The sequence below is a fragment of the Lycium barbarum genome, chromosome 9 (assembly GCF_019175385.1).
Source record: "Lycium barbarum isolate Lr01 chromosome 9, ASM1917538v2, whole genome shotgun sequence".
In the NCBI taxonomy this organism is placed as follows: Eukaryota; Viridiplantae; Streptophyta; class Magnoliopsida; order Solanales; family Solanaceae; genus Lycium; species Lycium barbarum.
Window position 1 is genome coordinate 23,369,080 of NC_083345.1, and position 13,072 is coordinate 23,382,151.

General features: G+C 34.1%; 1 protein-coding gene across 1 annotated transcript; it reads left to right on the forward strand.

The window, feature by feature from the left end:
• The first annotated feature begins 7,108 nt into the window (after window positions 1-7,108).
• Window positions 7,109-11,543, forward strand: LOC132610242 (tetraspanin-20). Its single transcript, XM_060324546.1, has 6 exons — window positions 7,109-7,496; window positions 8,309-8,408; window positions 9,178-9,258; window positions 9,362-9,466; window positions 10,025-10,225; window positions 11,118-11,543. Exons 1-6 carry the CDS (start codon window positions 7,276-7,278, stop codon window positions 11,169-11,171), a joined length of 762 nt encoding a protein of 253 aa, XP_060180529.1. The 5' UTR covers window positions 7,109-7,275; the 3' UTR covers window positions 11,172-11,543.
• The last annotated feature ends 1,529 nt before the right edge of the window (window positions 11,544-13,072 follow it).

The following is a 13,072-nucleotide window of genomic DNA, read 5'->3' on the forward strand; positions in this document are numbered from 1 at the left end:
ATAAATGATATCAAGAACATAGGAGAAACATTATATGGGGATGAAGGTAATGTTGTAGTATGATTATGACTATGGATGACCATGAGAGTAAATTGTAGGAATTGAATAATGACGATGATATTATGAATGCTATTATTGATGTTTGGGAGTTGAAATATGACATGGGGAGAGTAGTATAAACAAAGGAAATGCTGCCCAAATTTTCCTAGAAATAGTAAACACGTTTAAGTAATCGATTGACTAATGTTAATGCAACTTCTCTTGAAGGTAGAAACGTGGGCATTAAAGGAGAACAAGCAAGCAATAGAATAGTTAAACGTAAAAGGTATGTGAGGCTATTCCTTTATTTCTATGGCATGAATCCGATGGTATGATTCTCCTTTCTCTACATGAATTCTCTATATATACCACAGAAAGTCAAGAGTCTATGATCATGAATAGCTATATGAGATAAGAGATATGTTATGAGTACAATGATGATAAGCTTGAGTCTAAAGACTCTAGAGTTCATGTTATGACATTCCTATAACGCTAATGATGTCGTATGTTGTATACACTCACCTCATACATTGTTTCCTCCGAGGTGAAGCAGAATACCATTAAGTGAAGCATGTCATGCATTGTATACACTCACCTTATGTATTGTCCCTTCAAGGTGAGGCAGAACACTATTAAGTTACAGATGTCTGTTATGGCATACACTCACCTTATACACTACTTCCTTCATGGTGAGGCACGATACGTATAGATGTCCATAATATAGTCGGAGGTTACCGACCTTACGTCACTCCGATAGAAACATAAATTTCCTTGGGCTCTCATGCATGCTACGTATATTATGTGTGTATATGATGTGTATATGTACATAGGGGACATGGGGAAGGGTGAGGCGGTATAGACGCATAGCCACCTGGTCAGCTGGTATCTTATGATATCATCCCGGACGCGGGATGCCCGGACGCGGGATATATGGGTGATGGATCGGGTCGTACGTTCCTCGGCACTAATATACTATATTATTTATGGATCGGACCATACGTTCCACGGCAATATATTTATATATGATGATATATGGATCGGGCCGTTCGTTCCACGACAATATATTTATATATATGATGATGTATGGACCGGGCTGCACGTTCCGCAACAATATATGATATGATGATGGATATGAAGTAAGTCAGCATGTGCTATTCCTTTTATAAGTGACAGTCATATACAGTTGCTCCTTATTGATGCTTCCTTTATCTCATTGACGTATTTTCATTGTTATGCCTTACATACTCAGTACAATATTCGTACTGACGTCCGTTTTCTTTGGACGCTGTGTTCATGCCCACAGGTAGACAGGGAGACGACGCAGACCTATAGGAGCTATCAACAGATTTTCAGGAGCACTCCATTATTCCGGAGGTGCTAATCGGGTTATACTTTTGTGTATATATATGTGTATATGTATTTTGGGCATGACGGGGTCTTGTCCCGTCCCTATGTCTAGCACTCCAGTAGAGGCTCGTAGATGCGCAGTGTGGGTTATATGGTCTCGCAAGGTTATTACTGTATATATGTGTATATTATCATTTTGATAGCCGAGAGGCTTATGTATATAAAAGTATTTATATTTTCAAATGAAAAATGCTTTTCTTACGATTTGAGTATAAATTTGATAAAAGATCATTAAATGAGTAGGATAAGTCATAGAACGAGCGGTGCTCGGTGGTTAGCCCCGGGTACCTGTCGCGGCCCTTAGTTGGGTCGTGACAAAATATTAGTTGAGGTCGGGAAAGAGTAATAGATCTGGAGATTGATGATGAAGTGAATGAAGCTTTCATTTTAAAGATTATCTAGCCATTAACATTTTTTGTTTTGGTACCTTTCTCAAATAATATTTATAATAATTCTTTTTATATTATTGGTGATTTATTGTAGAATTCTAATGAAAACTATACATGTGCTTATTTTTTTAGTTATAAAATTATAAAATTGAAGATACATGAGACATACACCCCGTAGATCCATGGGACTTACGCCCCATACTGCGTAAAACGGCTCGCCTCGCGCCTCTGAAAACACTATTTGTGAGTGATCTCACCGTCCCAGAACAACGTAACCCTAACAGTTTGAACATTTGACATTTTTCAAGGAGGCTGAAAAATATCAAGAGTAGACTAAAAGCAACGTTCTTTGAATTTAGGAGTTTGATGAATTTTAGCTTATTTATAGTACGATTTAAATATACTCCGGATGAGTTTTTGGACAAAAAATCTTGTGAAAAAGTGCTATATAGCGCATAAAATTTCTACACTTTGCACTTTTAGGTCAGATCAAGTACAAACTAACAGCAGAATTGTTTCAGAAAAATACAGATGAATTATTGACCCAGATATCCCAGGAAATTCTGAGCTATATCAGCAAAATAATTGAGTGTGACCGTTAGGCCTGGTTCGTTTACTTGGGTTATACAATGCAGAAATTTCCTACGCTAAAAGTAGGAAATGTCAATTTTTTTTGGGTCATTCGCACAAATGTCCTTATTCGAGGTGGTCTTTAATCTTTTCCCCTCAAATTGCTGGTTTTTGATTTTTGTCCTTCGGCACTTTAAGTGGCTGAAATACCCCTAAGATTCTGGGTTCGAACCCCAGCAAAGTATAAAAAAATAAAATCCGCAAGGCAGAATTCATGGCCTATTCGGTGAGGCCTAACTTTTGTATAATCCCAGTAGATTAAAAAAAGTTTTAATTTTGCAAGACAAACTATTGAGTTATCGCGAAGCCTTGCCTTGCGACTTTTTTTTTTTACTGTGCACGAATCTAAATCAAGAATCTCAGAATATTTTTGGCCACTTTTTAAATGAAGGTAAAAAATTAAAGACCGGCCATTTGAGGGACAAATATTAAAGACCGGGGCCTTTAAAATGTAATCCGCGCCAAAAAAGTTTTTTTTTTTTTTTTTGCCATCAGTTTGGTCCATTCGGCGTATAGGTCAATAATGATTTCACTTTTTTTTTGCGCGAATTGCCCTTCTTTTGGGGTGGTCTTTAAATTTTGCCCCTCATATTTGTGGTCTTTAAATTTTGCCCCCCATATTGCTGGTCTTTAATTTTTGCCCTTCGCGTTGCAATCCTGAGCTTCGCGCAGAAATCATGAGGTTCTGGGTTCGAACCCCTGCTCAACCATAAATTAAAAAAAAAATCGCAAGGCAAGGTTTGGGTCGCGTGTATGCCGGACCCGGCATACACTTGTTAAGGAATAACCAAAGTTATGCCGGACCTGGCATACTCATGCCAAGTTTGCCTATAAGGCATGAGTATGTCGTGTCCGACATAACTTTGGTTATTCCTTAACAAGTATATGCCGGGTCCGGCACACTTATGGGCAGACTTTTAGTTAAGCCTTAATTAAAAGTCTTTTCCTAGTTATGCCTTATGGGGCAGACTTTTAGTTAAGACATAACTAAAAGTATGCCCCATAAGGCATAACTAAAAGTATGCCCCATAAGGCATAACTTTTCCTTAAGACATAGACTTTGCCTTATAAGGCAAACTTTTAGTTATGCCTTAAGGAAAAGTTCAGCCTTATGGGGCATACTTTTGGTTATGCCTTATGGGGCAGACTTTTAGTTAAGGCATAACTAAAAGTATACCCCTTAAGGCATAAACTTAGCCTTATAAGGCGGAACTTATAGTTATGCCAGGTCCGGCATAACTTTAGTTATTCCTTAAGGAAAAGTTCCGTCTTATGGGGCATACTTTTAGTTATGTCTTATGGGGCACACTTTTAGTTAAGGCATAACTAAAAGTTTACCTTGAAAAGTAAAAAAATAATAATATATGTCTCAAGGCAAAGTCTGCCCACATCGACAGACTTTTGGTTAAACATAACTAAAATTCTGTCGGTGGGGCATAGCGAAATTCAAACTCTATCTTGTGTTTTTTTTTTTAAATTTTTGACTGAGTGGGAGTTTGAACCTGGAACCCATGGGTTTTAGCCGAAGGACAAAATTTAAAGATTACAAATATGAGGGGCAAAATTTAAAGACCACCCCAAAAGAAGGGCAATTCGCGATTTTAAGTGAGTTTGCTTCGAATCATTCTATTATCATTTTACTACTATATAGAAGCAAACCTATGCTTCGTCGTCAGTCACCTTGAAAAAAAAAATATAAGGTGGGTCCCATACGAAAAACACCAAGCAATATAAAAAAATAAAGGGCAAAAAAGTGGGCCCCACCATCTCCAAACTCATGTAAAAAAAAAAAGATGGACCCCATATTAAAAAAAAAAAAAACAAGCAATAAAAAAAAAGTGGATCTCATATTAAAAAAAAAGCAATGTAAAAAAAAAAAAAAACGTGCACCCCATATTAAAAAATCATACCCCCATTAAGTCAATAATGGTGGATTCATTGCCACATGCGTATCAACTCATTAGTGGGAGCAAATGAAATTATTGTACAGCAAAAAACATGGACCCCATATTATTGTTTTTCTTCAAAAGGTCAAGTAGCTAAACCATACAATTTCTTTTCTTTTCTTATATTAGCCTGAGATCTAATCTAGGTATTTAACTATTGTATTTGCTATTCCGCGATGTCATTTATTTGTTATGTTTACTAAAATACATATACTTACAATATTTATGTTTTAAAATAAGATAGAATTTAATTACTTTTTCATTTTTATTCTTACTCTAATAAATATGAAAAGAGATTAATGTCGTAAAAGAAAAAATAATATTAAATGGAAATCAAATAATGAATAAGGTAAATTAGTCAAATTATAATTCTAATTAATGTTTCCTTAAAATATCGTGCAAAAGACAATATGACAAGTAAAATGAGTTAAACCAAGAATATTTACCAAAAATTAAAAAATAGTAGCTCTTCGTTTAAATAGAAAATCAAATTTCTACTTTGTTTCGTTTTAAACATGTAAAATTAATTTAATAATTTGAATTAGAATTACCCAAATCAAAATTTGATAAAAAATAATAATTATTGTTTAGGTCCAATCTACATACATTAACAATAGAATATTTTACACCTTTAAAGGATATCTCCAAACTCATGTAAAAAAAAAAAAAAAAAAAGTGGACCCCATATTAAAAAAAAAGCAATATAAAAAAAAAAGTTGACCCTATATTAAAAAAAAATAATGTAAAAAAAAAAAAAAAAGGTGCACCCCATATTAAAAAATCATACTCCCATTAAGTCAATAATGGTGGATTCATTGCCACATGTGTATCAACCCATTAATTGGAGCAAATGAAATTATTGTACAGCAAAAAACATGGACCCAATATTATTGCTTTTCTTCAAAAGGTTAAGTAGTCAAACCATACAATTTCCTTTCTTTTCTTATATTAGCCTGAGATCTAATCTATATATTTAACTGTTGTATTTGCTATTTCGCGATGTCATTTATTTGTTATGTTTACTAAAATAAATGTACTTAAAATATTTATATTTTAAAATAAGATAGAATTTAATTACTTTTTTATTTTTATTCTTAATCTAATAAATGTGAAAAGAGATTAATGTCGTAAAATAAAAAATAATATTAAATGGAGATCAACTAATGAATAAGGTAAATTAGTCAAATTATAATTCTAATTGACGTTTCCTTAAAAAACCGTGCAAAAGACAACATGACAAGTAAAATGGGCTAAACCAAGAATATTTATCAAAAATAAAAAAATAGTACTTCTTCGTTTAAATAGAAAATCAAATTTGTACTTTGTTTCGTTTTAAACATGTAAAATTAATTTAATAATTTGAATTAGAATTATCCAAATCAAAATTTGATAAAAAATAATAATTATTATTATTTACGTCCAATCTACATACATTAACAATAGAATATTTTACACCTTTAAATTGATCGAATTAAAATTCAAAGTATCAACTGATGCTTAAATATTGCTATTGTTTCATCTCAAAGAGAGGAAAATAGTTTCTTTTTAAACAAGTCTCCTCTTTTAAAAAATATTAATAAATTTTTGCAAGCTTTGTATTCGTAGCAAAAAACTAATATAATAAATTTTTGGATACGGAGCACAAACTATACTGTTATATTAATCGTATTTTGAACATAGTGTGTGTGTGTATATATATATATGCATAAAAACAATGCAAACTTATGTATATTTATTAACAATATAAAATATATAGATTATCACTATCCAAATATAACTATATACACATAAATACACTATAATTTAAAGTGTTGAACGCACGGGCATACGCGATCTAGTATATTTCATAAAGATTTGATCCTTTCTTCAAAATTCACCCGTCTGCCATGCTCACATAGTCACACTCATACTCACACCGAAAGAACATAGAGATCCTAATACTAGTGGGGCCATTGGTACTTATGTCCCTACTTTGTGCTGGGTTTAACCATTTATCCTTCGTAACAAATGGGGTCATTTGCACGATTGTCATTAATTTTTGTCCCCCAAATTGGTGATCTTTAATTTTTATCTTCTATTTTTTTTTTAATTTTTGATTCAAATTTCCACTCAATCAAAAACAAAAAAAAAAAAGTTGCAAGGGCTTAGGCAAATTTTCAAACTCTACTTTAAGGTAGAATTTTGCCTTCTGCTTCACGCATAAGACAAAAGGTTTGCCTTTAGGCAATTTTTTTTTTTACTTAGTTAAAATTTTACAAACCTCTGCCTTAAGACTTAACTTTTGCCCGAATAAACCTAATTTGTGCAAAAGTTAGGCCTTAAGGAAGAGATTTGTCTTAAGGCCTAATTTTGGGTAAAAGTTTGCCTTAGGCAAACCTCTGCTTTAAGGCCTAACTTTTGTCCAAGTAGGCCGAACTTTGCTACAATTTTATATTTTCACATCATAATATTTTCACATTAAAGAACATAAATTTATATTTTCACATCATAATATTCACAAGTGACATTCCACATCCACAAAGAAATTATGTCCTGTTAGGCATAAATTCAATTTTAAGGGCCAAAAATGAAAGACCGGTCCATTTGAAGAACAAACCGTGCAATTAAATGAAAATAGTTTGCAAAAACTAGCCCAATGTCCAACACTACTACAAAAACAACTGGCCCAATTATTTCAGTTTACTTTCCTGAAAAGAAAGGAAAAAAAAAACAAAAACACAAAAAGAGAAAAACAAAGAACGTTTTGCCAGCTCAATCATCAGTTTTTGCTTGGCCAAAAATGTAAAAAACCATGAAGAAACCATAGAGAAGTCAATTCTTGGAGAAATTATTAGGGTTTTTCTGTATAGAATCGTAGAAGAGAAATGTCAACGTCATGTTGCCAAGGTCTCTTAGCATTTGTTTTGAAATTCCTCAATTTCTTACAAACCTTCATTGGGATTTCCATTATCATTTACTCTGCTTATATGCTTAACCACTGGCAACATCACCACAACCTTCATGATGCCCAATTCTCCAATTTGGCCTCAATTGTAGCTTTTGAAGATGGCTATCAGTTTAATAAAAATTCGCTTCCAGCTCCATGGTATTTTGTTTCTTTTCTTGTTTTTATTTATTTTTAGAAAAGGATATAATGGTCAAAAACACGCCTGGATTATCACTTTTTTTTTTGCGAGTTTCTTGTCTGAACTATCACAAATTATTTTATCAAAACACATTTCGAATTAAAGAGTCAGCCTCCATGTGGACCAAATTTAATATGGGTTAGTTAAGTTGTCGCGCGCCTTTTGGCGATTGTATTCAAGACTTGGTCTAGTCAGGTTCGAGGGGTGTTTTAAGAAATAGCTAGTGATAGTTCAGGTAAAAACCGCAAATAACTGGTAGTTCTGGTAGGAAACTCGCAAAAAAGTGATACCTGATAGTTGTTAGTTTGAGATCATTTTTTTTAAGGAATTGGAGCGACAAAAGGGCGGAAGGGATTGAATGCTGATGATAGAATTGAGCGTGAAGTTTAGTAGGCGTTTGGCCATAGATTCCAAATATTTTTCAGTTTATTTGGAATTTATGGAGTTGGAGCTGTGTTTGGTTATACTTTTTGCGAAGAATAGTTGGAATTATGTTCAGGTTTGAATATACTTTAAATACAACTTCAGAAATGAAAAGTGAGTTGGAAAACAGGTTATAAGCTGTTTTCCAAATTTGAAATACAATTTCAAGTTGGATTTGGAATTTTCATGGCCAAACATTAATTTTTAAATAAAGTGAAAAATTAATCCGGAAAAAAAAGTGAATTTCTTTTATGGCCAAACGGGTCCTTATACTTAATTGCAGCTGACCACTTCCATGTAGATTATGGCGATATGATAAGTTATTGATATGGTTTGCTTGTTTCTTCAGGTTTATCTATGCATTCATGGGAATTGGTATCATCTTATGTTGTATCACTTGTATAGGGCATGTTGGTGCTGAAGCTGTTAATGGATGTTGCCTTTGCTTTGTATCCTTCTTTGTCCTTTGCATTTCACTGCTTCCGTTGTTTATGTTTCTGATAGATGTGAATATAATGACTGTTAAGTTGTTATGTACAATGCATATCTTTTGGGTTGATTTTGTTGCTGAAAGAAAATGATATGCTACCTAGAAGTGAACGCACATTCAGCTCTGTCATAGGTGGATGTCTATTAGTAATATTTTGTCTCTGAATAGAAGGTGTGTAATATGAGAAACTCAGACCTGGAATCTTCATCCTTCACCATGTTTAGAGAGTATATGATGAAAAGGATCAATCAATCAATCAATCGACCAACCAATTAACTACTTAATCCAGTAGGGTATATGATGAAAAGGATTCTTTCGCGGAAAATGAAAACTAAACACATGAATTATCTCAAATGGATAGTGTGATCAATTTGAGATTGGATGTTATTCATGTTGTCCGCTTACTTCAAAAATTGCAAAAAGCTCTTCCTGTTCATATTTATGAAGGAAAGGAATTTGGATCACTCCTAAGGGAGAAGCGGATCGGTAGACCCTTTAGAGGCAAATAATATTATAATCTTAAAGTTTTTTTTACCTAATTCTACTATATCTTTTTGTTTTCTTGCTTTATACGGTGACCAAATGAAGCATAAAAACGTAAAGTTGTTAGACTGCACATCATTATATTGCTTCTCAAGTTTCCTAGCTTCAATTAAGTGCTAATTCATGAATTGATATAAGCAGCTATTACTGATTGACTGTTAGCCTTGACCACTTAAAAATACTAGTACTCTTTGCTTATGACGGTTTTTGTACTCCTGGAAATAAGTCTGGTATCATTTATTGCACTTGATCGCCGTTGGGAGAAGGTGAGCCGTTTGTTTCAGATCTACTCTTCTCCTGGTGTAGAGGTTCTATACTGGTTGACCTGTTAATAATTCAAATTCGGACACCTGTTTTGTCTCTTCCTAGGATCTTCCAATGGACCCAACTGGAGAACTTCACAGCCTCCGCACCTTTATCGAACAAAATATGGATATTTGTAAGTGGATTGGCATTGCTGTCATTGTAATCCAGGCAGGTTTTCTTTGAACTTCAAGGTCTTCTAAGATTTTATTATATTTTTCTTGTTTGTTTTGAATACCCTTCATCCAGATTAGGTGATGATTCTCATTGGTGTGGAAATTGAGAAAGTTTGGATTACTATGTACTATATGTTATCTGGGGCATGTTTAAAAATAGTTAGAATGTGCAATTGTTATTATTGAAAAGGTGTTACATCAACTTTAAGTAACATTAGTGATGCTATATTAATCAACTTTACCTGGTATTACATTAATCAACTTTGCCTTTGGGGGTTCTTGCGGATAGGATGTTTTCTTTAACTGGGGAAGTGATGTGAAATTTCCCGGTATATACTCTTTTCATATGATACACACTAAAGTGTGGTTTATCAACCTATGAGCACGAGTGGTGGACAAGAATGAAAGACGTGGTCAAAACAGTAGAAAATGAACCCATTTGTGGTTTTTGGCTTGTGCTCTTGTGATTGGTTTGGTGTTTTAAATCTTCTTCTTACTGTTTATTTGGTCTATGGTCCACGTGCTAAAATCTTATTCTTGCCATCATTTCCAGGCATTCTCCTTATTTCTCTCAATTGTTCTTAGAGCTTTGGTTAGCCCTAGAATAAACCATGATATGGAGGGAGATTATGATGTTATTGGAAGAACAAGGGAGCCACTGATTGATCCACATTTAAGCCAAACATCTGTGTTAGCTAAAGGTGATGGAAGAGGTGGCCATTCGGACATTTGGAGTTCACGGATGAGGGAAAAGGTATGTTTTAAAGATGTTTAATATATGTCAGTGATCTTCCATTGATTTTCAATGGAATACATTAAAGGGAAACACTTAGGCTGTCGTTTTAATTTGCTTAGTAGCTTACTGGCTGGTCAGACAAGCTCTAGGACTTCGAGGTTTAAACGGTAAAAGTAGTTTTCTGCAGATTAATATGTCAAGAAATGGTTGCATTCTGTGGTTGGAACCCTAATAGGCGAAGGTCAGGTGCTTATGTTCCCTTTCATTTTTACCTATTCTTCGAGGATATCAAAGAGACAGGTCTAGCACATACTATTGAATTTGGTTAAGAGATCACCTTATCATGTCTTGTTGGTAGTTCGCGGTCTTTTCAAGTGCTCGTAAGGGGACTAGTTTCAGTTACTCTGCATTTTAGTTTTCGTTATATATAATTTTTAGTTGTTGCTTGTATGAACGGAGATGCTTGTACTTCAAACTTGATGCACCTGAATTACGGTGAAGTTGCAAATATGGGGACCCTGCATATTTAGTTAGGCAGGGTGGCAGATTTTGGCCGTATCATGTGGTTATTGTCTGCAGTTTGATGCGGGTGAGCAATATTCCCTTCAATATGTGCAACTTATGAGTTTGTGGTCCTCTTGGAAAAAGCAGTATGTGGTCCAACTATCCACTTTGTGCCCGTCTTACTTTTATTATGAAGTAATAAATGAGATTCTTAATTTTGGAACACGTGAACTTAGGTTGATTTGTTGCAAGGCTGAATCCTTATGAACTTTATCTGCTTCCTTCAACAAGATTTATTATGTGGTTTTTCATCTGGGACAAGGCTGTTTATGAAGATTTTGATGATCCACTCTTTACACTAATATTTCTGAAATATTTATTTTCCTTGTTGACCTTTGACATCCAGTATCATTTGGATGGAGAAGGTAGGCAGCATATACCAAGCCAAAACCCATCATGAGGATAGTAAGAAAACACAGAGGACGTTGAATCTCATGGAATAGAGAAACTGGCAACATGCGTGAGTATGAAACCTTGTTCAATGATTGTGTACCATAAATTCTAAACCTTTCATTTGCTGTCTGTTTATGTAAGGGCATTGTACATATGTCTGCAGAAAGCATACTGATTTAGACATTGCAAGGCTGGAATGCATAGAAATGCATATCACCTTTGTTGATTGGTCTTGTTAATAGGGCGTTTCCTTTGTTGGGAAGCCCTTTACCAGAGTGCATTTCTAGGTTGGAGTCATAGTGAAATTTGATCTCTTTTTAATTCTTCCAGGTGTAGCAACAATTGTGTATTGAGTCTCAATGCATGGTTTTTCAAGCTACATTGATATGCTTATTTTTCTACTGAAGTCACTAATCTGAATCCACTCAGAGCAACACCATTTCTGTTCTATTAGCGCCAATTTTATCATGTTTTTTTCTTGGGTACATTTTATCATGTATTTGTAACTTGTAAGAGAAGGAAGTAAATACATAGAAAACTAGTATACTTTAGTGTTCTCTATATGAACCACACAACACACATTTTCAGACAACATGACAGGAATAAGGATCTTCCTCGAGAGGGGAATGGGGACCTTTTATTTTAGCTGGGGGAATTAATAATTAACAGTAATATTTCTTTTCTTTAGTTATACAGTTTTAACCAACGCAAATCACAAAGTACGTTAAAAAATAATGATAAGGATCTGTTTTTGTTGACAAATGCTGTTTGGATGCATTTCTCTCATTATGTAAAAATATTCCATAATTCATAGGTGTTACAACAACAACAACCAAGTGTGATCCCACAAGTGGGGTTTGGTGAGGGTAGAATGTATGCAGATCTTACCTCAACTTTTGTGGGATAGCGAGGCTGTTTCCGATCCCTCGCCTCATAATTCATAGGTGTTCTTTAAAATAATTGTCCAATACTCCGATTCGAGTATTTGTGGTGTTCAAAGTTCAGAAGTGCGAGTTGTTTGTTTTAACGAGCCAAAATTTTTGGAATGTGATCTTGTTCCTCCCGTTCTGTGGGATGGAGAGAGTACAATTTATGGCTTTCGGCTTTCATAAGAGGGAAAAATTACTTCGTCATAAAACAGAACAATGTTTATCAAACTCTACTTCATTAGGGAATTAAAATTGTAGCTTAGAATCGATAACATTTATTCAGTTTAAAATATTTGAATAAGAAAGCATATGTTCACCTTTGCATGGTGATAAGTGTGCTCAATTCTAATTGAGATTGGCTTAGCCTTTTCAGTCTATCCTAATAAAACTTTAAATCTCATTTCCGCACCTTATTCCGGTAGATTTGCTTGCACATCTTCTCCTTGGCACCCATGCATCTAGCATTATTTCGCCAAAAAAACAAAAAAAAATTAAAAAATATATATATGATAATAATGTTATGAATAAATGTGGATAGCATATGTGGAGGTCATGTGGCCATCACTGTAGCTTGCTCTTTTGCCCAAGTTTTACTTTTTGCTTATAAATAGTCGTATGTGGTGTAGATGAAAAGATATCCAGAAATAGAAAATAGAAAAGTACTACTCCTTGCTTTCTCTTTCTCTCTCTCTTTGCTTTTTGTTGCTTTTTAATTTTAGTATGTAATTTTATTTTACAATACGTTATCAGCACGAGGTTTTATAAATTGTGTTTTCCCCTTCGGAACAAGTTGAACGCCATTTCTCGCGAGGTATATCTCGATGATCCAGTGTTAAGATTATTAGGCTTAATTGTCAATTCTTACTGCACATTAATACATTCCGCCAAATAAATACTGATTTTATTATATGTGTTTTTGAAAACTGTTCTCCCATCGTAATATAAAACTTGAACTATACTTGTTAAACTATTAAAGTTT